General features: G+C 39.9%; 2 protein-coding genes and 1 long non-coding RNA gene across 3 annotated transcripts; 2 read left to right on the top strand and 1 right to left on the bottom strand.

Moving 5' to 3' along the window:
* Nucleotides 1–4588: 4588 nt before the first annotated feature.
* On the bottom strand, nt 4589–5317 carry LOC139188597 (uncharacterized). The gene has a single exon (XM_070806210.1). It carries the CDS (start codon nt 5315–5317, stop codon nt 4589–4591), a length of 729 nt encoding a protein of 242 aa, XP_070662311.1.
* A 2665-nt stretch (nt 5318–7982) lies between these two features.
* Nucleotides 7983–8670, top strand: LOC114827283 (uncharacterized). The gene is made up of 2 exons (XR_011572436.1): nt 7983–8264; nt 8393–8670. It is a non-coding gene; the product is annotated as an uncharacterized lncRNA (long non-coding RNA).
* Nucleotides 8671–9106: 436 nt separating this feature from the next.
* Nucleotides 9107–11204, top strand: LOC114827397 (putative glycine-rich cell wall structural protein 1). The gene is made up of 2 exons (XM_029109183.1): nt 9107–9402; nt 11159–11204. Exons 1-2 carry the CDS (start codon nt 9107–9109, stop codon nt 11202–11204), a joined length of 342 nt encoding a protein of 113 aa, XP_028965016.1.
* The last annotated feature ends 15150 nt before the right edge of the window (nt 11205–26354 follow it).

The raw sequence follows: 26354 nt of genomic DNA, 5'->3' as shown, positions 1-26354 counted from the left end.
TATGGTTTTTATAATTTTAATAAGTGAATTTACGAAAATACCCTTCGAGGCAAAGTATTGACTTTTGTTGACTGTCGTGTCGTGTCACGTAAGACTCATTTTCTTACGTATATTGCATAGCACTCGTTGCTACAAACGTGTGGGCACAAATGGAACATGAATTGGAGTTATAATGAATGAGATATTAACGTTTAAAGTCGGGGGCATTTTAGTAAATTGAATATTTTCTGGAAGGGTCCAGATTTTTGGAGCAAAATCTGGAATGCCACGTGTGTGGCCCAGATTAAAGGAAATGAGAGATGGTCGGTGGAGATGTAAAATAAAGGAGAGAAATGAGGGAGAGGGGAAGGCCAATCGGGAGAAGAGAGTGACGAATGGAGAAAAGAAGAAAGGAGGGGAAAGGAGAGAGTGGAGGAGCATCAGATCATCCTTGACCCGGTTCCTCCCCGCCGATCTGACCCGATTTCTACACACCTCGACGCCAATTCCGGCGTTTTCCCGGCGAATTGACCATTGCCATCACTTGCACACGACTTCACGACCCTTATTCTTCAAGTTCCACCCCAAACTCGATGGTTTTTGGTCTTGTTTTCGTGGGGATGGCGCCGGCGACACCTTGGGGGGAGATCGGCGGAAATCCGCCATTTCTGAAGGTAAACCCTTCGACCACTACCACCATTAGCCTCCCCTTGAGCTCAGGAACAATGTCCAATCATTGGTTGGAGCGTCGAAGTCGATTTGAGGACGAATCAAGAAACACCCTTTATAGGGTTGTCGACTGGTTTTAGTGAAATTTGGGCTTTTTCCAGTCAAATTGACCTTAGTCACAGGTATGAAAGTTGTTCCTCTCATCGAGATCTTCATTCCTGTAAAATTTGAGAATTTTTGGAGTTGTTGGATTTTTCGATGAGTCGGGGCGACTGATCACCAAGCACAGCGGCGCCTGGTGGAAAAACCCGAGGTTCCTCGACGTGCCGAATCTGAATCCACCATCCGTTTTCCAAAATTATAACGTTTTGGTAGAGTTTTACTAAAGGGTTCTTAATTATGTTTAGGCGCGTTGGTGGGAAGTGATCACATTCTCGATAGTTCGAGCGACTTTCGGGCAATGGAAAACCTGTGAGTGGATCCCTTCATAACTTAAATATTTTTATAAAATATTAGCCTAGCATGCATTTCATAATTCATGAATTTAATACGTTTTATATTATGTTTTTTGGATTTATATAATTATGGTTTATATCGAATTCATGGTTTAATAACTTTTACGGAATATTCATGATGTTATTGAAATTACATTTACGAATGGTTATGAATTATTGAAACTCGAGGGTACGAGAGGGAAGTCGATTAATAAGGTAGGCAGCCAACGTGAGGGCCTCACCCCAATAATACAAGGGAAGACATGCCTCAATAAGATAAGCATGAACCATTCTGTTGAGGAGTATACGAACATGTGGTCTGTTGAACAATACAATGCGTATCAAAGAAATAACGGAGTTCAATATTAACACACTCACATCACTTTTCGATTGCAACAAAGTAACCCAAGGCATTCTTGTACAATCATCAATAAATGTGACAAATCAATGAGCTCCACCAAAAGAGCCAATTTTGGAAGGGCCCCAAATGACACACCCTGATCCTAGAATCAAGGCGTGCTGGCCATCACATGAGTGTGACGTAACCAAAAGTGCAATACAGAAGCAAAAGGTATGAGAAATACGAAGGAATAAAAACTAACTACTAGCAGAATATCCAACTAGCATGCTAGAGTGAGTTTAAGTGTGCAGTACACAAGTTCAGAGCATAAAAAAACTAGGTGCAGTCAAGTAGGACTATAATTAAATTACAACACCCGCAGGTGAGTCCTATATGCAGGAAGTCTGTCAGAATGCCGAAGAAAACCTCGTGAGCCACCAACTGCTAACTAGAACCTAGAGGGGCGCAAAAACAAAATTGAGTGGGTCAGTAAAACCAAAGTTTTCCAAAACATTTCATTTAAAACATTTCTAACCCCTCACTGTAAAACCTGTATACTTTCCCAGAAAATAACATAATAGTATATAAAACCTCATACGTCACAAATCACCAATCTATCACAAATCCAGGAATATGCCATGCCATAAATGTCAATAACGAAACATGGAGGCATCAAAATAACAGGTGACATAATGAATCAACCGGAGACCCTACAGTTGGTCCTGTACGGTTAATTCCATAGCTCAATATCCAATCCAGCCGGAGTCACCACGGTGACCTGTACGACACCACTCTGCACATAAGTCGGAACTACCTGAAACAGTCTGTACGACAAGAATGGTGTAATGATACGCTTTAGTGCTTCTCTCATCAATCATCTGCGCACGTAATCTAAGGTCACCTACTAGTCGGAACCACCTCTAGTGGTCTGTACGACTAGCATGTCGGAACCCTCTCATGGTCTGTACGACATGCACCTACTTGGATCCAAGGCGAGCGTGCGGTGCGGTGAATAATATAAGCACTAACACCAGGGGTGCAGGTTATGAGCTCTCAACACAATTCACATCATCAATGATTCACATGATTAACATAAAACTCACCTGATACTCACCTGTGCGTCTACAACACCAATTCACATATATATATGCATCAATTATCAATTCATATAATTCATAATATGCATACATGGCAATTGAAAACATACCTTCATATAAATTCAATTTCTGGGAAAATTAATAGTATATAGGTATATACTGAAAACAAAATTGCCCACTCACTGGTAAGTCGATGGGTCGTAACCCCCGTGACGTCCCTGGATGCGCTCGTCCTTGGGATAGGTGTCACCTATATGTGAAACAACTATAAAAACGTTAATTTCATGCACATAACCAACAATTCAAAATAACTTCTCGTACGATGCTCAATTTGGGTATATGAATATACCACATCGACCTACTTGACGTCACGGACGTCGAAAAATTTTTAGAAATTTTTTTTGAAGCGGCACGCGCCTGGACAGGCACAGGTTCAAGCGCCCCCCACGCGCGTCTTCTTCCTTGAGCTCGCCGGACTGAGTTTTCCAGTGGCCGGAAAACTGGAGATTTTTCAATCTCCTTGTTCTCCGTCGTTTCTCAACCGTTTTCTTCGTATTTTATATCAAAATGAAGCCCCAAGCATGTAGTTTCACGTTATACTACTTTAAGGCTCTAAAAACTACTAAATATCATCGGAGAAATTCCAAGAAAACCGGCCAAATTCGAACCCAGTGATCCCGACGTCCAAAACCTTCAAACGAAGCGCTCTGAGCTTCCTTGGGACCTTACTAAGCTCACTACAAGCTTAGAATCCCCTGAAAATCGACATATTACGATTGCATGAATAGTGACATAAAATGGGGGTTCGGGTTTCACGTGATTTCCAAGGTTTCACGTCCTAAAAATAACACCATTCAATTCAGGAGGTTAAAAGGATGAAGAATCTCACCTTATCGGCGTCGATCCGTGGTGATTCGAGGGTATGGCCCTTGTCCGTACAATTCGAGAGGGAGAGAGAGAGAAAGCCGTGAGGGAGGAGAGAGAGAGGCACGGGGGAGGGAGAGAGAAAGATTGACTGTGTGTGTGGTCCATCATAACCCATCACCATCCATTTCTTTTTTCCTAACTCCTTAACCACACAAAACATACAACCCAATTTAATCTAACTTAAATATTTTTCCTAAATTTTAGGAATGAATTTAGTCCAATAATATGCCACACACACATACCTTAATACCCGTCAAGGGTACTTTTGTCATTTCACGTCCCCGATATAGAATCCTGGAACGGGCTGTGACACCAAACATCCGAGTGCACAATCATAAAATGAATGGAACTCTTATTTAAACTTGGAGGAAAAGAAGTTTGGTGCCTTTTAGCCATTTCACACACATCACACTTAAACTGAGAAACATCATTTTTCACAAACAAACTAGGAAATAACTTATGAAAATAACCAAACAAAGCATGGCCAAGACGACAATGTCACATCCACACATTGGACCCTTTATTATTCATGGTTGGAGTCCTATTCACTGACATGGCTTGAGTGAACAATCTCGAGCTATTAGAATTCAACTCGAGGTAGTACAACTTCCTTCGTCTAATACCATAACCAATCATCTTCCACGTTCGGATGTCTTTAAATACACAAAAATAAGGCCAAAACACCTCCAAACAATGTAAGGCAAGGGTTATTTGTGCAACCAATAATAAATACTAATTCAAGGAAGGAACCATACGAATAGTATCAAGTTTCGTGGTATCGGAAAGGGAAACCGTGCCTTCCCTAAGAACTGGGGCATCATCACCATTAACCACATTAACCTCAATGTGGGTAGAGTTTTTTAGTGAGGAAACTTGTCTAGAATCACAAGTTATATGTTTAGTAGCTCCATAATCAATTATCCATGTATTATTCATAACAGAAGTGGAGACATTAAGTGCCTTACCATCAGTACCTGCCGCGGCAATCAGAGTTGATGCTTTGCTTGCTACATTCCTGAATCATCCTTGGTTTCTGCAACGGAAGCTCGAGGTTTGTTGAAGTGAGGGTCACGTATCTTATCCTAATTCTCGGGATACCTAATCAGCTCAAAGCACCGACTTTTGGAATGTCCTGTTATACCATAATGGGGACATTTACCCTGAGGACAATCATTACCCGGTTGGCCGGTTCTTGGCTGCCCACTTTTATTCTCAGATCTACCTCGGTCGGTGCGGTTGGAGGGGTCACGGGCCTTTGCTGCCATTGCAGCCAATTCTGATCTTTGGCCCTCCATCTTCACATCTTCCTTGCGATTTGCTTCATGATAGACATACACATAAGCAGCCTGAAGTCCAAGCGGTGGGTCTTTGAGCAGTATTTCTCTACGAACCTGATCAAACCCATCATCAAGCCCACCAAAAAACAAATACAACTTTTTTCGCTTAGTTGTCTTCTGGAAGATTAGAACATCTTTTTCACATGCCATGGCCACTTTGTTAAAGTGGTCTAATTCCTGAAAAATCTCTATCAATTCTCCAGAGTAACTAGCCAAAGACCGCCCATTCTGCTTGAGACATGAAGCTTTCTGATTTAATGAATAAATCCTAGCTTCGTCATTCTCATCAAAATAATTAGTCTTAAGAGCATCCCAGATATCTTTAGAAGTTGACAATCGAATGTAACGTTTCATGATCTTTGGCTTCATTGCCGACAAGAGCCAACTCTTAATTCTCTGATCTTTAAAGAACAAATCATCATATTTGGGATCATCCTTTGCATGGGCCTTAATGGACCCACGAAGATATCTCATCTTCTTCCTTCCAACAATATGAATTTGAATAAGAGGAGCCTATAAATCATAATTCTTCTCATCCAAAACCATCCCAATGTTGAACCTTGAATTATCCCGCTGAATCATAACCGGAGCGGTAGCAGAAACGATTTGGTTGTTCTCGGTAGACATCTTTCATGAAGAATAGGAAACATGTGTTGCTGCAAAGGTACTTGGGGTAGCAACAACACATGTTGCTCACCGAAATTCGGGGCAGAAGATTGGGGCACAACAACTTCACGTTGCTCACTGTTCGTCGGAGGCACCACAGTGGTGCTGGGCACAACACAGTAACAAACCCTGTTAGGATTTGAAACTTTCTTTCTTTTTTACGACCTGGCTCTGGTGCCAAGAAGAGAATGCTTTGAATGTGTTAATTGTATTCTTCTCATTCTGAGGTATATATAATCATATACAATCCTAATACAATAAGGAAAGAATAATTACAATCAATCTACAACCTAAACTAGGAAACCCAATATTATAGGAATCCCAAAATTAACGGGAAATATTATACAAGTCAACAGTTTTGCAAACGTAAGCATATGTTAAATTTGTCACAACGTACACCCATGGAGTACAATTTATTTGTATGTTTACAACTTCACGTGCAACTGTTTATTTGGATGAGGATCCTCTCCGGATCATCTTTGTGAGAATCCTAAGTTTAGGGTTTAGGATCCTCACATTTTATTCGTTTATGTACATCGTGCGACCAACTTTCGTTAGGTACTGCTTGTATTTAATTTTAAATATTTTTTTTTGAAGTGATTTCTTGCCGCACAATGTACGAAGAACGGATAAGATGTGAAGATCCGGATGGAATCCAAATCCGAATTTTGGACTCTACTAGCAGAATATAAAATTTCAAATTTACCAATGAAGTAAACTAATATGCTCAAAAGTATTAGTTATTTTGACTAAAAATAATATTAAGCATTTGCATAGTTTGGACTCTAGAATTGGGGACGAAAGAAACACTATGAATAAATAACTAGTCGTTTAAAATTTGATTGATCACATTGCCGTCAGTGATCAGACTCGATATGAGACTGCACTCCAGTTTTTATAAATAATTATCGTTCATGAGATTTAATGTAACATTCCACATCGTTTAGGGGAGTGATCCTTAAATGTATATTCTCATCCCTACCTAGCACGAGGCTTTTTGGAAGCTCACTGGCTTCGGGTTCCGTAGGAACTCCGAAGTTAAGCGAGAAGGAGGCCAGAGCACTCCCATGATGAGTGACCCATTGGGAAGTTGCTCGTGAGTTCTCAAAAACAAAACCGTGAGGGAATGGTAAGCCCAAAGCGGACAATATCGTGCTAAGGTGGTGGAACGGGCCTGGGATGTGGTGGACCCGGGCTGGGATGTGACAAATGGTATCAGAGCTAATCCCTGGCCGGAAGTGTGCCGATGAGGACGTCGGACCCCTAAAGGGGGATGGATTGTAACATCCCACATCGCCCAGGGAAGTGATCCTTAAATGTATATTTTCATCCCTACCTAGCACGAGGCTTTTTGGGAGCTCACTGGCTTCGGGTTCTGTCAGAACTCCGAAGTTAAGCGAGAAGGAGGCCAGAGCACTTCCAGGATAGATGACCCACTGGGAAGTTGCTCGTGAGTTCCCAAAAACAAAACCGTAAGGGAATGGTAAGCTCAAAGCGGACAATATCGTGCTACGGTGGTGGAACGGGCCCGGGATATGACATTTAAACTCAAAATTATTTTCAATAAATTGAAGATTTATATCAGACTAAATAATCATCGACAATCAAACGTGCGACTCGGTATATCAAACTTGTATGAGTAAATGACATATGTTTAGAACACATAAATTTACAATGTGGCAAATAAACGTGATACGTAAAGATGTCTTTGCTCTCTAGTTTTTTGGTTGTTTGAATGAATACCTTATTGCTAAATGCTAAGTCTTAATCACTTGCAAATAATTTATAGCTTAAATGGTTGAGAGCATATATTCTTGTATCCAAAACCGTAGATTTGATCTCCTTCACACTATCTGTACAACAACAACAACAACAACAACAACAAAGCAGTTTCCCACTAAGTGGGGTCGGTTATATGAATTCTAGAATGCAATTGTGCTTGGTTCTATCATGTCCTCCTTCTTCACACTATCTGTAGTATAAAAAAAATTGTCCATCTACTGTTATTTATTTTTTAAAGAAAATCAAAAGAAGAAATCTGCTCAACTAAAAAATGTCATGACATCGGTTGGGTTCGGTTTTTTTTTAGCAAGCTCTTTCTTCTTATCATCAGTTGCTAGTTGTATGTATAGCTAGTCTCGTGGCCTCGTGATATTCTTATGTAATCTTCCTTTCCCTTCGGACTTATGCCCCATTGTCAACCAAAAAAATAAAATAAAATGTAATCTTCCCTTCTTTTCAGACTTATGCCCCGTTGTCAAGCAAAAAAAAAAAAAAAAAAGAAAAAGAAAAAGATTTCATGACATCCCCATTCGAAATGCCGTACGTCGCTGAAGCTATTTCCTAACATTACTTAGATACAGTTGCGGCTATATAATCTTCTAGAAATGGTCAACGACTAGTAGTGGGCAGAAACTATTTCCTAACATTACTTAAATACGGTTGCGGCTATATAATCTTCTAGAAATGGTCAACGACTAGTAGTGGGCAGAAACGAGTCATTCGACTAATCTTCAAAATTCCACATTTGCCCTTCTGATGTTCTTCAACTTCTATATATTGTCCTCCACAGTTTCACCTCACAATACAATACTGCTAGCTAGCTCCCAGGTAATCGTTTTAATCAAACATGTCGTCCATGCTCACCAGCCTCTGTGTGGTTGTTCTCCTTCTCTTCCCCTCATTATCCGGCATGGCGGCACGGCCGTTGCCTTCTTCTTCTTCTGATGTCAGTGCGGTGAAAGTTCAACATGAGGTAACTAATTATCACTAATTATAATACTTCTTCCAAAATCATATTATAAACTATCTAACTTGTGGTACATTTTTTTGTGGGTTTTTGCTAATTTTTGTTTTTTGTGAATTTTTTTTTTTTATATATAGTTGGAGGATGTTGAGGTAGAAAAATCCATGGTGGAGGAAAGTTGTGAAGGAGTTGGGGAAGATGAGTGCCTAACGAGAAGAACTCTTGCGGCTCATATTGATTACATCTATACGCAGAAGCACAGCCCATAAATTGATTTTTCAACTCATATGTAATTATGTATCATCTTTCTTGATTAGTTTAGTTTATTGTTCTATACTTTACTAATTTGTTTTAGGAATTTTTTTGTGTACTAGCCGGTGTAATATATACAGATAGTTGTGGAGTAGTTCTTCAATTTTCGGTTCTTTCTTTTTTCTGTTTCCGAGTTCTTTACAGTTCTCCCATATGAATTATCATCCAAATTCTTACATGATAATAAGTAATAACTATATCAGGATTAAAACGGTTGGAAGATAAAATCCTACATTAGAAATATACAAAATACTATATAATTTATGTGTGAGAGGTTATTTCTAAATTCCCGAGACATTCTATGATAAAACTTCACACTTAGGGCCATTTTGGATTTTTTTTTTTAAATTTCTCATGTACTTTGAGAATAATCAACTGTAATAAAGCATGTGAGTATGAAAAGCAGTGTAAAGCGTTTGGTCAATTTTAATGTAAAAAGTGGTATAATTATATATGATGACAAAAATGGACATGGTAGTGGGATGATGCTGATAATAGTGGTGACAAGGGCAGTGTTTGTAGTGGTAGTGGTGGTGACAATGGTGACAGTGGTGGTGATGGTGTGGTGGCAATGGTATGGGTATGGTGGTAGTTTCAGTAGTGGTTTGTGTTGGTTTGCGTGCAGAAGTAACAACGGTGGTAAGGGCAATGGTAAGAGCGGTGGTGGCAGTTGTGATTGTGGTGGCAGCGGCAACAATAGTGGTGGCGGTGGTTATTGTAGCGGTTATGGTTGTGGTGGTGGTGGTGGCGATGGTACCGGTGGTGATGACAATTGTTTTGGTGATGTTGGTGGTGGTGGCAACAATGACGGTGGTAATGGCGGTGATGGTGTAATGTTAGTATTTGTAGTGGTACATGGGGGTTGTCACTTTGTTCTATATGAGATAAAATGTGTGTAGAAATATCAATAGTGTCATTTTAAAAAACTAATGAAAGTATTACAGGAATTGAAAATATTTATCAAAGGCTCAACTTAGTTTTTTACAAAAGATGTTTTAAAAGCTATTGTCAAGAGGTCATTCCTTTTTAAAATAAACATGATATTTCAATTTTACCAAACACATTTTTACTACTTAATTTTAAAGTGAAGTAACTTGTGGTGAAAAAAAAAAAAAAAACCAATACTAAACAGAGCTTTAATAATATGTAGCTAGGTTGAGACTATATTGGTGATAGTGATGAACCATAACGAGCCTAAAGAGTTTATCAAAAACTAAGAATGGAACTATTTGAACTACATTGCTCAGAGTCATCACAAACTAAGATTTTACATTGATACCAAGTTGAGGTAATAACAATATTTTTAGTTGTCAATGTGCTACATGTAACATTATTTTAAAAGTAATGATTCTTAGTTATACATTTAGAGTCAGTTAGTAATACAATCAAGTGTTATTTCTCTTCATTTATAAAGAAGAGTCCTTAATTTCAGATCTCATGGTTACATATATAAAATAAACAAATACATTTAGAGATGGAGATAATAAATTTTCTGTAATTTTGTTGCTACTTGATTAAACAAAACTTAGTTATATGTACTGGACATATACATATATAATGAGTGTACCGTAATCCTAATAATTTGGGGACTGGAATCATTTGACACATAATAGATCTAAGATCATGAGATTGTTTGTAGCATCCGCGATGCTCGAATAATTAAGCAAATTTCGTATTTAATTTGTGTCTTGATCATATGACATGGACAAGATCAATCATGATGACAAGGACTGCTATTATATATTCATGGAGAAAAGTTTACTTAGTGGATTCCATATTAATAGTTAATATATACTGTTGGGTGGAGAAATTTATGTGCAATGGTCATACGGTTACGTTAGTATTGGTAATTTTTGAGATGATGATATGGTTGATATTTTGTGAATTTTCGGTAGTCAAGGACGAAGCTGTATAGGGCTTTTTGGGGATTCCCCCATTCAATTTTATGTGTGTGTATACTTTTGCATTCCAATTCTCAAACCCTAATTAAACTACACATGAAAAACATGGATTGCATTTCAATTCCAACGTTGGTTCTAATTAAACTATAAAAAAATGGTTTAGTGGAAAAAAGACAAGGTGTATCTGCTAGTTTACATGTTTGTGACATTAACACTAACTCTTCTAGTTATTACTGCCACCGTTGAAAGACATTTTCGGCCATGAAATTTCTGAAGAATCAATTGAGAAATCGAATGGAAGATTGATGGATGAATGATAACATGATTATTTTTATAGAGAGAGATATTTGATGGTATTGGTAATGATGTTGTCATGCACCGCTTTCAGAACATGAAAACGCATCGAGGAATATTGTAAGATGTTGCATGAAAAACTTTATGAATTAATATATAAGTGTTTTGTGCAGTAAATTATTGAGTTTTTTTTTTATTGTACCTTGTTGTTTGAAGATGCTCCAAATTTCTAGCTTCGTCCCTGTCAGTAGTAGATACACGTGTTATAATCTGAGTGGATTAACTAATTAATAAATGATGAGTTGATTTTATATTATATATTTTAACCCTATTCTTAGTATATTTGGTAATTATTCTGGTGAGATTTTGATACTTTGATTTATATTTCTATTGTAGGACACTTATTCTTGATAAAAACAGTAATGGACGGCTTTTGGAGTGATTCCAGTTATAGGATGTTCACGAGTCTTTCAACTTCTTCATGTCAATGACTCATATTTTTCTACAAAGCAGTTAATTTATGGTGATGAATTAAAGAACCAGTGCGCAAAGATGTCTAAATGATGTTTTGAGTTTATTTGGGCTTTTTAGCATCCAATGTGGCGTCTTACGGCAATAGGCCCCTCTGCAAATATGTTCATAACATCTCAAGCTTTAAAAAGAGATCTATTGGGCCTGTTTTGGATGTGTCTAGGGCCCTGAACGTGGCTGTTTTTTAACTGGGCAATTTCTCCATGTTTGACTAGGAGATTGCTTCTTAGTTTTCTTAATTTATTTTGTTTCCTAGTTTTTAGAAGACTTTTTTCTATGAATGATTTTAATTTGTAGTAGTATAAATAAGGCTTATTCGGCCATTAGGGTTCTTTATGGATCAATTTGGTGAACTTGGCTAGGCTTTGGCAATTTATATTCTTCTTTCAAGATGTTTTCTATCTTTTTCTTAACAATTAATATTTCCTTTTTGTGATTATGTGTAACTAACTTTCTTTTGTTAGGGCAAAACCACCAGCCTTAGCATGAATATGTAGTCTTTATTTAATTGCTTATGATATTATGCATGCATATTTTGAATTATTAATTACTGTGTTTAAACTATCTATTTGTGTAAATGATTTGCGACTATTATGATGTTTAGACAAGTAATTGGATGCAATTCAGTCGGAATATCACTGGAGGATTGAGTAGGGCTTTCTTGTGATTAGTAACTATAATTTCACTTAGGATGAATATCATGTCTTAAGGGTTGCAGGGTTTTTCAAAGGGTTTTCATAAAGCTTAATAAGTCTTGCATGTTCATATGTGATCTGAATACCACTGACAGATTACATGTTAAATATATGTTCTTGCTTGAATATCACAAGGAGAATATGCATTAGGAAAACTGACCTTCAAAGTTGCATGTGTAATTCATAAGTAATTGGTAAACCTACATAGAATTGTTAAGGCAACGACGGAACCCAAGTGTCTTTTTATCATTGTTTTTCAAATTTACAGTTTGGTTTCCTTAAATTTGATTTCTTACCTTTTTATTAACTTTGTATTTTTATTTTAAATCACAAAATCAACTTTTTCTAAACTTTGTTTTTGTTATAGGCATAATTTACTAAACGATTATGGAGGCCAAAAAGATAGAGAGGAAGGTGCGGCAATAGTAGAGAGAAGAGATATATGTGTAATTGTGGGTGTGTGTTATACCCCATTCTGCCTTTATTTATAGTAGTAAGGATGGTTAATTCCTTACCCTTTAGGATTACATTCTGCCTTTATGGTAATCTACTCATAATAGGAATATAAGATACATTCTCATATCTACTAGGATTTACACAATCACATTCCTAATCTAATAGGATTGCAACACTCCCATTTGAGTGTGTAAATACTTAAGTAAATGGTGCATCAGGTCTTCAATGATGAAGTAAGTAAAGTTGATGAAGTCGTCGACACAATGAGCGAATACGAGTCTCAAATCAACGGAAGAATGCATAAAAAAGTAAAACTCACAAAACCTGGTTATGGTAAAACCCCAGGTGGGAGAAAAACCCATAGTCTAAGGAGAAAAGTGAGAAGTTGCATTAAGTCAAAACTATACGTCTTTTGGACACAAGTAGAAGAGCTCACAAAGGTATGTTCAGCCCATAATGGGTGCCTCGTTAAAACCTAGTCAGGTAGCAAAAATTTAGTGGGGAAAATGCTCCTCATCGTAGGGAAAAATAGTACATTAAGATCAAGTGAGTATACTTTTGGATACTTCCCCTGAGTTTGACATAACTTCCAAATGAGAACTACAAGCATTGCATATGAATAGTTAGGCATATCAATTCCTTGGACAAGCTTTTGGAAGGTTAACTTCGGCAGTGACATCGTGTAGAGGTCAACGAGGTTGTCTGGGATTGGCTTGCATGACTTCAATCTCCCGATGCTTTGCTGATGTGATGTAGACGCAATATGTCTTGGCATTGACTTCGTTGATGTATCATGTCTTGGTCGGGTGGATACATATGGCATAGTCTTCATGGATCATCGTTGGGACTCAATAATGGATGAAAACAACAAGTACTTCGAATATGTTAAAAAAGAACTCCTAACCATATCTCACTTGTGGCGTAGTGAAGTGAGGTGAGTCTTGGAACGATTTGAAGGTTTCGCAACTAAGGTCATATCGTGGACCTTCAAGATATTGCGATATCCCTAAAGGTAAAGGCATAACCATTTGGGGATTTTGCCTTGTGTGAGTTTGATAAGTAACCTGCGTCAGCATAACAAACAAGGCAAGCATCATTTCGAGGATCAGGGGGGTTGGATCCGCTCGAGCTGCATTGAGATTTGCCTTCATAGTACCTTTAGGGTACGTCTTTAATACCAATTTATGGTTGAGTGTAGGCGTGGTGCTGTATCTTTACCAAGATCAACAGCAAAGGAGATGTCCTGTCTAAATATAATAAGCTAAGTACAACGAAGCGCAAAGTTGAACTTTAGATATGGAATTTCTGATTCCATAACCTCTTCAAGGGTCTCATTTGCATATAACATATGGACGATCAAAGGTATACTCAAAATGTGACACCTTCGGGGTGTAGTTCAACCGGTAGACCAAAACATCATTAGAACAACGCTTCAACTTCAAGTCAAGGCATAAACGAGTTTTCCCAAGATCATTCATCTCAAATTCCATCTTCAGGTGCAAGGCAGCTTTCTCAAGCTTTTCTTGAGTCTTAGTGAGATTTGTGTTAACGACATAAACTCTAACTCTAGCAATTTGGAATAAGACTTCATAGTTTAACACGCAATGGCATAATTCATCCCTAACTGATCAAATAATCACATAAACGAGTATACCACATCCGTCGGATTTTTCAATCCATAACTGAACGCCTCAAAACGAGTTAAGAAAGTGTTTTGTGGTTTGGAACTATTTGAACCAATCCATGTAATTCTTGGGGAATTACATGTCAATCTCCATATCTATATCCCCATGAAGAAAACACTAACCACATTTCATAATGCTGCTATCAATCACAGGACATTTGAGAGAAACCTTGCGTCGTAAGGTGTGCATCATATCGCACTATTTCATTCATCTCATAACACTTCCTTTCCCACTTGTAACATAATAGGGTTACCTTGGTGTAGGAACGACATGTCCAAACACACTTTGGTAAGGAATTTGACCTGGATCGTAATTTCGGTTGTCCAATCAGTTTTATGTAGTCACTTAGTCAACGGAACGCAGTTCGATATCATCGCTTTTCATTTAAGTCGGTAGCTACCATATAAGTGAAAACATCATCAATGGTAATCTCATTTCAATTCCATTTAGCTCACCCAAACTAGTATACTGGACCAAAACCTTCAAGTCTCGGGAGTAATCCGGATTAATCTCATGAGATGGAAATGATTTGAGACAGCGATCAAGTATGGATTCATTGTTGTGCCCTGTTTTCCTCTTCTAGGGAAGTGAATCCTACGAACCGAGTGATCTGTTGTGTTCTAAGCCAAGACAGATTGTTGGCTATCTGCCGGTTTATCAGACCATCTAACAAGGGCGTTCAAACTGTCTAACATGGGCGGCACACCCTCCAGGGATGTTGACTCGATATCCGTTAAGTACGTCTATCCTTGTAGGCATGTTTACAGCTGGTATATGATCTTGTCAATTCAGTTAGATCATAGGAATGCGTCTAGAGAAACATTCTGAAAGCTAGAATATATCGCACTTGCTTATCACATTTGTGCAGTACGAGGATCGAGATGAGACATAGTAGGAAACGTCCATGCAAATTCATGGCTTTCTCCAGGACTGTTGACGTTCTTATCTCCCCTTAACAGCGGGAAAACTATTTCATTAAAGTGACAACCCGTAAATGAGAGGTAAAGAGATCACATGTAAGGGCTCTAAGAGAGCTAGTGTGAAGGAGAATCATGATGGACAAAAGATACACATCCTTCTTTGAGGACCCATATTGGTATGTTGCGGCGGCGTAACTTAGCACATGGAATGCACACTTAAATGCGTAAATACGAAAATCATCAGGTTAGTACCCAGTAACCAACTGTAACGTCATATAGGTTGGGTGGCAATGGGCCTTAAGGCGGACTAACATAACTGCGTACAAGATTTCATAGCCCTAGGCAGAAACCGAAAACTTGGTACGCTTACCAAAATTCAGGCGATCATTTAAATTGCGCTTTATAAACACTAGGCGAGGCTATTTGGGGTGAACATGGGAATTCGATATTCAATTATAAACCCAAAACACATGCAATACTTTATCAAAAAACCGTCGATATAAACTCTTCAGCATTATCCAGTCTCCCAGGCCTTAAGGGATAAGTAGGGTGGTGAACCCTTAATCGGCCAGGGGGTTTAGCAGCAATGTGTGTCGACAAACATGTGACCAGTTTGTCGATTCATCAACCAAAACCATAAGTATTTATATGGTCCGCATTTTTGTTGGATTAGTCCACATATACTCCCTTGAATCCACTATGAAAAAAGGGTGATTTTGTATCTTTACGAGAAATGATATAGAAAATCAATTTCCCTAATGAGCAGGCTTAGCAAAGTGTGCTTGTAGGCAAAAGATCCATACTTTGGGTAAGGAGATACGTCGTAGCATCATTGTTCGACCTAAGTGTCCCAAAAGGTCGTGCCAAAGCAAGTAAACTGCTCAATCACTAGGCTTCAGGCCGGCCACATGTGGTGTATTCCCAGTTGGGAGACAACTTATTGGCCCCAAATCAAAGTTTCAAACTCATGTTTGGAGGTGGTGTAGAGTTATTTCGCTCTATTTTTTTCAGTGGTTTCATTTATGATCATTGTCATCTTGAATATCGTTAAAAACTCAACAACAAAGAGAACTTAAGATCCCTTAAATGGTGATTTAGTTCCATTCATACAACGAGGAGCGTGCCAATGCTCTTGATCAAGTTGGATAGACCTGAAGTCGTTGTTAGAGATGTGATTTAGGTGTAAAGTTAGTGTTTGTAGTACACATTCATCCAGACAACTAATTTTCCCACATTCCTACCTAATCATGTGTTTAATTGAATAGGTCACATGTATATAGAAACATGATTCAATTATCTCATATTCGAGGACAATATCAATAAGATTATCCATAAGTAAAACACACACCAAACTTGAATCCAAAAAATGTTCACAAAGTAAATCAAAGTTACTAGGGTGGATTTGGCCAACAATGCCATTCATGTCAAAATTCTGCTATTCCAACGATGTTCGGTGGAGCAAAATTAATCTCACATATTGACTACGAGAATGGTACTCCTCAACAAACATTGGTAGGGGCACGAACAGGTGCATAACCAATTATCTATTCCATCAAGACGGAAATAGATGCTGTAGGGTTAAGGTTTAGGAATATTATCCCTTATTCTTGAAGTTTTAGGTCTTAGGTACCAAGGATCATGCTTCGGGCATGATGCACACCTTGGCAAGCCCTGATTCTACCATATGTTTGTGGTAGTAATCAGATCCGAGAATTGGTAAACTTCCGCTTTCTACACTTGTTGCTTCAGGAGTGAGTTAGAAATATGGAAGGATGAGAAAAGTATTCTCTAGTCAAAATTCGATCGGATTTATAAACTTCATAATTGTACTCATTAATGGACGTAATCATGGTGTGGTTCAGGCAATGTCTTTCATGATGAGACAGTCCATAGGAGCGAGCCAATGAGCCATGGAATCCTCGTTCGGGAGGTACTTCCGTTCGTAATGCTTCATGCATAAGTCTTTGAATGAAGATCATGGCGAAGGCTTATTCAGCTCTTCCATGCCATTGTTGGCATCAATGGTTTCTTAGCTTCTTGACAATCAAGTGGAGATCCATGTCTTGTAACCCACATAAAGTGGTTTCTATTAAAAGCGTCCAAATCAGGAAAATCGAACTTGTTATGGTACGACAATCCTCTGAATGGAGAGAACAAGATTGTGATTGGTGCTATGGGAATGAATCATCCATAAGCATCAAAGTTAGAACATTCGAGTTCTAAGACATGGTTCTTATGAAAAACGTTGGGTTTTCATGGGTGTATTGTTTTATGAAAACTTCAAGTTTCAAAGGCACTAAATTTGAAACTAGAAGTTCAATTTAATTTATGAACATTTAGTTCATAAAAGAGAGGTTCCTGCAAGAACACAGAATGCAATACACAACTAAGTGTAGTGGATTTGAGTTTCTTTGGGAACTCAAGTGTGAGAGCTTCCTTACTATGAAAGTATGTCAACGGTTCAAAGAAGAGAAATAAATTATTGAACTGTTAATGTTCAAAAATGATCTTCAGGTCAATAATTTTGGATTCATTATCAGATTAATGGATTGTAGGTCACTTTTAATTAATTCAATAGATCGGGACCATTCGAGGTCGATCGTAGAAGCAAAATAATGACATGCGGGTCATATTAGCTTCAATTGGCGGCGGGCCAAGTGACAAGTGAATTTTAGCTCATTTAAAGTTAACCAAAAACATCCTAAAAATATTTGGGTATGGTTAAGAAGCTTGAGATACCAAAAAAATGGCTCCGGGTCGAGAAAAAAAATAAAGGGCACAATCCATCATGTGTGGGCTGGTTATGTGAGGCACGACCCTCCAAAAAATTGAATGGTTGCAGGCCATGGGCCATGTGTTGGGAAGAGCCCAGCAACTTAGAAGCTGCTGGAAGTGGGGTGAGCAAAAGCCCAGCATGCGCTGGCTTTTGGGTCAAGGGCGGAGGGCGTGAAGCCCAACACTAAAGACTTAGGCTATCTGACTTGGTCCAATTCGAGAGCAGCAAGCCGAAGCCTTGCAGTTTGGAATGCGGGCAGAGACTTCGAGGCAAGCCTAGCCAGTACCAGGCTTGTTGTATGCGGGCTGGGACACGGGACAAGCTTAGCAACATAAAGGCTGTTGGTTTGGGCTAGGGGCGCGAGGGCAGGGCCTAGCATGCGGTTGCAGGCCAAGTTGGAGGCGAGCTAGGGCTTCAGGTCCTACTGAAAAACCTTCCCAAGCCACAAGCCTAGTCAATCTCGCATGCAGCAAGCCCAAATGGCTGCTACCCTTGTTCGGATGTTAAACGCCATAAAAAATCCCAATAAACTTTTTTTTTTCCGACATTCCTAGGGTTTGAAAAACCCTAATTGCTTCTAATTTATTTTATTTGACTCACAAATTCCACATAGCATTGCATGAACAAATATATAAACATATACAATATATATATTGGAAGGTAGATTTAAATGTAGGGGTTAATGCATCATGGGGAATGTTTTCATGCTTCAAGGTTGTTTCAAATATCTTACTTTATTTTAAGCGTACCTGATTAGCAGAAAACTACAATAGCCTTTGAATTTGTAGAAGATCCTTCTCATAAAGCAGGAATTGCATCTCTAATGCGTTGTATCACGTTAACACAAACAAATTAAATTGAATCAATAGCATATAGATCAATTCAATAAAATAATAAATTAATCATAAAAGGAATGATTAAAACGTAATACTCCCCTGATTGAAGAATAAATTCTCTTGTTAGCGCATCGTCAAGAGCATGCTGATAACGTGTTGGAGGCCATAGAGAGAGAGAGAGGGAGGTGCGGCAATAGTAGAGAGAAGAGAGATGTGTAATTGTGGGTGTGTGTTATTCTACCCCATTGTACCTTTATTTATAGTAGTAAGGAAGGTTAATTCCTTACCCTTTACGATTACAACATTTAATAGGTAATATACTCCTAATAGGAATATAAGATATATTCCCATATCTACTAGGATTTACACAATCACATTCCTAATCTAATAGGATTGCAACAGTTTTAAGTAATTATTTAAAAACTGATTTTTACATAAATTGTTTTAAATAATCCCTGTAGAGAACAATTTTGCTTGAGCCGTTTATGTTACAATTACCTTGTTTTCTTGCATATATTTTAAAGTGTTTTTATTCTTTTGTGGATGGTAAAAATCTTATCAATAACACACTAACACCACCTACAGTGTGACGACTAATTTAGGAAGTTGTGTACCTTAGTAGATGATCAATTTTTCAATATATCCAAAACACAAACACATGATATTTATGTTTCACTCAAATTATAACATGTAAATTCATCATTTTCTATTAATATACCCTACACATAATTTGTTTTCTTGATACCCATAAAAATATCTGATAGGACATTAACTGCGTGGAGAAAAAACTTGGTACTGTATGCAACGGTTGAGTTTGTGGTATCTCTCCTTCTACACAAAAGTAAGACCGACTCAGTTGTTGCATACAACCAGGACATTAGCTGATGCGAAAACACACGATAAGGGTATTTCTTCAGCGGAATCCCTTCCTTTCTGAGTCGACTTTGTAAAAGTTCTCTCTATCTTTATGTTCATCTTGGACTTGAGATTCTCCTCAGGTTTTCTATCATTATTTCATATATGCTATCTAGTATTGGTTTTGAAAAGCATATTTGTATGCACTACAATCATCCAAATTCGATTTCTAAAGAATGAAATGGTTGATATTTTATGAACTTCAGGTTCTAAAAGCATATTTTGTTTCCACATCTTTAATTCCTCTCTCCATTTTTATGGTCATAGTCATTTTCATGTTTCTCAGAATTCCTATTTATATGTTAATTAAACTAAGCATTTTATAACATTTTGCTTTGTTTCTCTCTTATAAGTAAATCTCGAAGCAAACGCTTGTTTTGTATTTTAGACTTACCTTGTTCTTATTCATCACTCTAATTGCTCTTATCTTAACGCCAAAATTTGAACCACATACAACATATTTGGTCTAGAATTTTATTCTAGCTTTCATGTATCAAATACATGGACGTCTCATTTGACCTTAGCTAGACTACGATATAAATGCCCTCGGTATTAGTTAGGACGTGATCGAATGCCCACCATAACTCCATTGATCACTATCAAGAGTCATATATCCATGCGTATGCCTACCCCAATAATCTAGTTGAAAAGTAAAGGTATTATTGCGTTGAGTGTTATGTATATACATATATGCATGGATGTGAAATATGTCATCAGAAGTGGATTACCTAGTTTTGTGGTATACATGGCAGCAGCAACGTGAACCATTTCGTTTCTAGAGTTCTCTATTCAATTCTTGCAACAAATCAAAGCATCAGAGGAGACGTACGTGTGATCTGTTGTCACCAATATTGATTAATGGTCAACCATATATACATAATATGCATGGCTCTGCTTGCTTCTTTGAAGGTTTATTTGTCACCCACTTATTGGATAAGGACATGAATGGCATAGTTATACTATTATGATAGCGTTTCATGCCAATTAAATAAAAACCTGTGTAAACTTTTGTTTATATGTCTTATTTCATTGGCATGGAATGTCAGGTAACAACATACACATGTCATGTAAATTGTTCTATACTTATTAGGAGTATGGTGCGTCCTCCCAACTTGACGGATTAAGATGTGCTTAATTTAACTTCAAGATAAGATGATATAATTTAAATCTCTCACATATTTAACTTATTGTTCTATATTATCGTATTCTATTTAGTACAGATCCAGAAGCCTACTTGCAATATACCATTATTTATACATGGAATTTGGGTCAAAGAAATTAAATAGGATATATATGGAATGGTCATTCGTCACTTCAGAGAGAAGCTTAGCATTTAATAGTCAACGTTCAACTGCCAACTGCAGCCGGCGCATACTTGTATGGTTGTGCTTACAAGATCAGTAGTTCATTTGGCGGTGCCCAACGATGTGCTAGTGCTAGCTTGCCAGACAATTAAACTAATTTGGCTTCAAACAAATATTATGTCACGTCCTAATCCAGCAAAAATGCAGTTTCAAACTTGAGACTTCTTCTGTGCCTTTAATTTATTGACTGAGGCAGTTGAATTTTTGGCATGAAAATACAGATCCTATTGCCCACCGATGACCTTCTTGAAGCTTCCACACTTTAATTTCTCTCCATTTTTTTAAACCAAAAAAGTGAAAAAGTAAATCAAAATCCTCCATATACCAAATTGTTAGTTTTTTCAAGTATTTTTACGATTTTTGTACCTTTAAGTTGGAGTAAATCTGGGTGGGTATAAGGTGTTGAAGATTAATATTTGGTTCGGCTTACTGAACCCACTTATTCAGTTTTTGGTTTTCAGTCGCTTTCCACTGAATACTAGAGCTTCGGGTTTTGCACACTCGGCGCTATCTACATCAACGCCAACCATTCTTCATCAACTGTGTGGTTGGGGTCTTATCAAAGTTGTAATTCTTTTTTCTATGTTCATAAAATTCATCTAAAATTGATTCACACCCATTTTTTTTTTTTTTTTACTTTTTTTTTTCAACCGGGGCTACCAACCGTCCTTCAGAGGCGACACACCCTTTGGGGATGTTAGGTATTGTTGACCCTAAAAACTATTAAGCCTACGTGGCGCGCAGGCCGAGTAATCTATAAGCTAACTACGTCATTCGGTGAATGCAGGGCGTGCCAACTCGTTGGCCGAGCTCGGCCGAGAAGTAAATTGGTTGATGTTGCGTTGGATGCGCGGCTGACTTCTGCGTCTTGCGATTACGGCCGAGAAAGGAACACGTCTCGGCCTCTTGGGTTCTCGAACCTGAAGACAAGGTTACTATTCTTACAAAGTTCACGAATCGCTGTCGTCGAATTCGGTCACAGTGATGTTATTCGTCAGAGTAAACTCACGCCGAATCGACACCAAAGTGTAGGGGCACAAATACTCAAAGCGAATATAAGTCTTAACAGTGAACGTGGTTTGGCCGTCTAAATGCCGAACTCTAAATCCCACTTGAGAGTATCCAATCATAAAATAACTCGGTGTGCAATGCGCCGAGCTCAGTAAACTGTAACACCTCACTTCGCCGAGAAAGCTAATGAGATGACCTCAATCAATAAGGATTCGGAAATCCTTCTCGACCGAGACTTGGATAGGTAACCAACCGTCCTCGCCGCAGTGCTATTGATGCCAACGGAAGATGCTGCGAGACCAACTGATTCTACGGCAACAGAGCTATCTATGCCGACTTAAGATATCACCGGTTGCTTTCACAGTGCTGTTGATGCCAACGGAAGATGTGTCAGCGAAAAGAGAAAATAAAAATCTCAAAGTTGTTGAGAGAGTTTGCGTAGGGCAGTTGTGTGTTGAATTGGAGGCTTTATTTGTTGCACAGCCTTCTCTATTTATAGCACTGGATACCGTTAAAGTCGAGTCAAAACCCTACTCAGAGTAGGTCTTCTTCTCCTGATCAAACACCAACTCGACCAGTCCTATTTTCACTATAATTGTGAACCTAGTCCTTAATTGAGCCGGATTCGCTTTCGAGTTATTAATCCTGCCGAGACTCCTTATTGCACTAGGACTCGACTTGTCTTGCGTCATGACCTAGCCGTCCTAGGTTTGGAGGCCTACGTACTGAACAATCCATGGCACCCTTGTCGCAAGGCCTTCCGGGCCGAGAATGATTCTATACTCGGCCCAAACTAATATTTTGGGCCCAAACATTGCCCCCTCGCTTCTGAGGTCCTCGGCCAGAATTCTTTGGTCGAGTTTCGACCTTGAAGAAGCGAATTTAATACTTAGAACCCAAGTACTTTATTTCCAAGGTGCATTTATTGAGCACGATTGCACGATCTTGATCCTGCTGACCAATACACCACGTGGCATCCTTTAACACGGCCAATCCCTAATAATGACGTCTAAGGCGTGCGGCTTCCTGAACCGTCATGCCATCATGGCCTTATTGCTGATCATAACCATGCTACCTCAATCCGCGAGCCTTTCGTCATCGTGCAGACGCCAAAACGTCTTTCACCATAAATCTCGCCGCCACACGCAATCGTGCGCCCCCAAAACTTGAGACCCTCAATCTTCTCAACTGCATCTCCTGAATGTCCATAATGATTAGCGATTTCTTCGGTCGATTTTACCCTTTATTTTGAATTTCGAACGATTGCCCTTCCTTCCACCATTCTATAAATACCGAAATTCTCTCATTTGTACTTTACTCTTTCAAATTTTCTGAAATTTCTTGCTATCGTTCTCCAATGCATCTCTTCCTTCCAAGTCTTCGTTCTTCAATCTTTAACCCAGAAGGTTCTTTTCTTGTCATCCCTTCAAACCATTCACCATGGCCTCCTTTATCTCCAAGCTTTTAAAAGAGTGTGACCAATGCCAGAAAATCATCGATCGGAGTTCAATCAAGACCATCCGTTTTGAGAGTGACATGAGTACCCCTCATCAGATCTTGGGTCATCTCTTTAAAGCGGCAGTGCCATCAACCATCACTGGAGTTCTCCAGGAACACTGCCTATCACCTTTGCTATAAGGGTTCGACTGGTCGAAGTGGGATGTGGCGAGGCCTCAAGGCTCTTGGCCTTCGACCACCACAACCTGGGCAGCCTGGGTTGTACGAATGGAAAAGCTCTTCGACGAGCAATGGAAAGCCCTCGGCATCTACGACGCCATTCACCTCTCGTCCATGGAGATCATTCTGGACAAGAAGCTCCTCCTAGCGGCTTTATGTTTCTGGTGTTCGGCTTCTAACACCATAGTCCTCCCTCTCGGCCCCATTGGCCCCACCGTACTCGACCTTACTGCCATCTTGGGGACTACCTCGACTGGAATCCAAGTCGACGCTGCCCTCCCTGGGTACCTGTCGAACCTTAATTTGAAAGCGTTGTTCGACATGCGGGCCCTTGAGACGCTGAGCGGTGATGGCCAAACACCATCGAAAGAAGAGGTCCACAAGCTTCACAAGAACTTCTTCAACTACAACACCCTCTACCTCCACTTTGCTGGCCGAGGAGAAGAGGCTCTGCGAGAAGGAGAACACGAGGCTTTCTTCTTCTATTGGTACAACAAATTTATTTGTTGTACCAAATCAAATAAGTGTCTGGTCGAAAACATGCCAGTGGCCGAAGCTCTAGCTAGCGGTCACGCTCTGGCACTTAACCCGGCCATTCTCGCTCATCTCCTGCGCTGCTTGGCCGAAATGACTATATATAAGGTCGATCCGCAGCAGAGTGGGCCCCTCTCGGTCTTCCAACTCTGGCTGCAAGTCTTATTTGCTCCTCTTTGGCCAACGATTGCTAACTTCTCTCCTAATGAAGCACTTGGCCCTCAATTGGCTTTCCGGCCAATCCCCCCTCACCAAACCGAAGAAGTGTTCAGATACTTTTTCGCTCTCGACGACCTTTCTAATGACGAGTTCTTGATCTGTCGTCGTCGAGAATACCATTCGTCAATCAGACTTCCTACATCAACATGGGGTGCGGACGAAGATGCTGCCCTTCGTCAATCCTGGGGGTCTTTCGTACTTGCCCGCGACCTGCCTCTCGGCTGTGAGGGTCGCCGAGCGAGTTGGGAAGTGTATCATCCCAACCTCCAAGGTTGTCCAGTCCCTCTTCTTTCCTCAAGGTCGATCCTAAGCCGCGGGTGCGAACTTGGCTCTTCAGAGAAGGAGTGCACCGACGCCAAAAGGGAGTTCTAGGAGCGGTGCCAGAAATTCTGCCTTCGACCGGCCACTCCAGAAACTCTTTGTACTGACACCTTTGGTGATTGGTAGGAACAGTATACCCAGGAGTTTTTTGGTGTTTCGGTCGAAACAGTTTTGGACAAACTTTTCGGCGGTCGACCTAAGAAGGCTTTTGCCTCCCAAGCCCAAGGTAACTGTTTATTTCTCCCTTTTTCCTTGAATTTTGAACTATTGATCTGCTTTGTTGATTTGTTTTTACTTTCTCAGGTAGTCAGCCGTTGAAAAAGGTGAAGGTGGTTGCTGCAGCTGCGGCCGAGAGAAAATCGGTCGTCTCTAAGAAAGCAAAGACTGCTGCGCAGGCCTTGCTGAGCAAACGGCCTCGTCGAGACCCCGAGCCGACCGTCGAACCTCCTAGGCCCGCCAAACAGGTCAAAAAGTTGGCGAGGAAAGGAGAACGGGAGATTCACGTCATCTCTAGTCAAACTACGGGAGCGATGACTCCCAGCGTTTCCCCTTCTCCCCCCGTCGCCCAAGCCTTGGTCGAGAAACGACCAATTCCGACCGAAGAAGCAGTCCAAACACGGCCTGTTTCTGAGGTTGGTAAACCAGTTGTTGTTCCATCGGTCGAGGCTGCACCTGTCCTGGAAAAGGTAGTCCCTACGACCGAGAGAACTTCTCCTACAAATCCAAAACCCTCGGTCTTCGTTCTGGAAGAGAGTGAGGGGAGCGATAAAGTTCCTCTGGCGAGTCGCCCTCGTTCCCGCCGTCAACCTCCTATTGTGTCCGAGGTGGCTGCCCAAGTCGGCCTTCCTACGGTCGACCGTGGCAAACGACCGACTGGAGAACCAGCGGCGGCGATGGAAACACCCGCTCCTCCACAGGACCAGGACCTCAGTCCCGTGTCCGAAACGGATGTCCCAGTCGGCCCTTCTACAGCCGTCCGTGGCAAACGACGTGCTGAAGAGCCAGAGGCGACGGTGGAAACGCCCATTCATCCTTAGGACCAGGACCTTAATATTCTTCCGCAGGAAGCCACTTCGGCCTTCGTAAGTACCCTCTGCCACCTTTCCTTGATTATTTTTTCTGTTATAGAACTCTAAACTAGGAAAGTACTAACTGTCAAGTGCCTGTACACTCTTTTCATCGAAAATTCTATGCACCGAAGGGTGTTATCTATGTCTCTTGGCCGCCTCAGTGGCCATCGAACGTAGATAACCTCCATCGACCGCGTGAGCTGAGAAGTAATCTAAGATACTGGGCTCGGCCATTAAGTTCTTTGGGTTCGAGCAATAATCCTGAAGACATGGCCGAAGTCTCCTATCGGCAGGTTTAAAAAACAAAACCTTCTTACTATCTTTTTATGATTTCCTTGAGCTTAACCTGATTTTTGTGTGCAGCCTTCATGGGAAGTCGAATTCAAAGCCCTCTTGTCCAGCACTACTGAAGGGGCTGGTCCTTCGGTCACCACAATTGAAGCGGCTGATTCAACTGTTCTAGCTCAGTTGCGAGAGGTCTTGTCTCTTTCGGCATCGTAAGTACTCTAACGTAAAGGTCTCGATTTGCTCAGTGCGTGTCTAAACGACCTCGGAGCCGATGGTCAACTGAGCGGCGAGGCT

This window comes from Malus domestica, chromosome 10, assembly GCF_042453785.1.
Source record: "Malus domestica chromosome 10, GDT2T_hap1".
In the NCBI taxonomy this organism is placed as follows: Eukaryota; Viridiplantae; Streptophyta; class Magnoliopsida; order Rosales; family Rosaceae; genus Malus; species Malus domestica.
The sequence above is the reverse complement of the archived record's forward strand: the minus strand, read 5'-3'. Positions and strand labels throughout refer to the sequence as shown.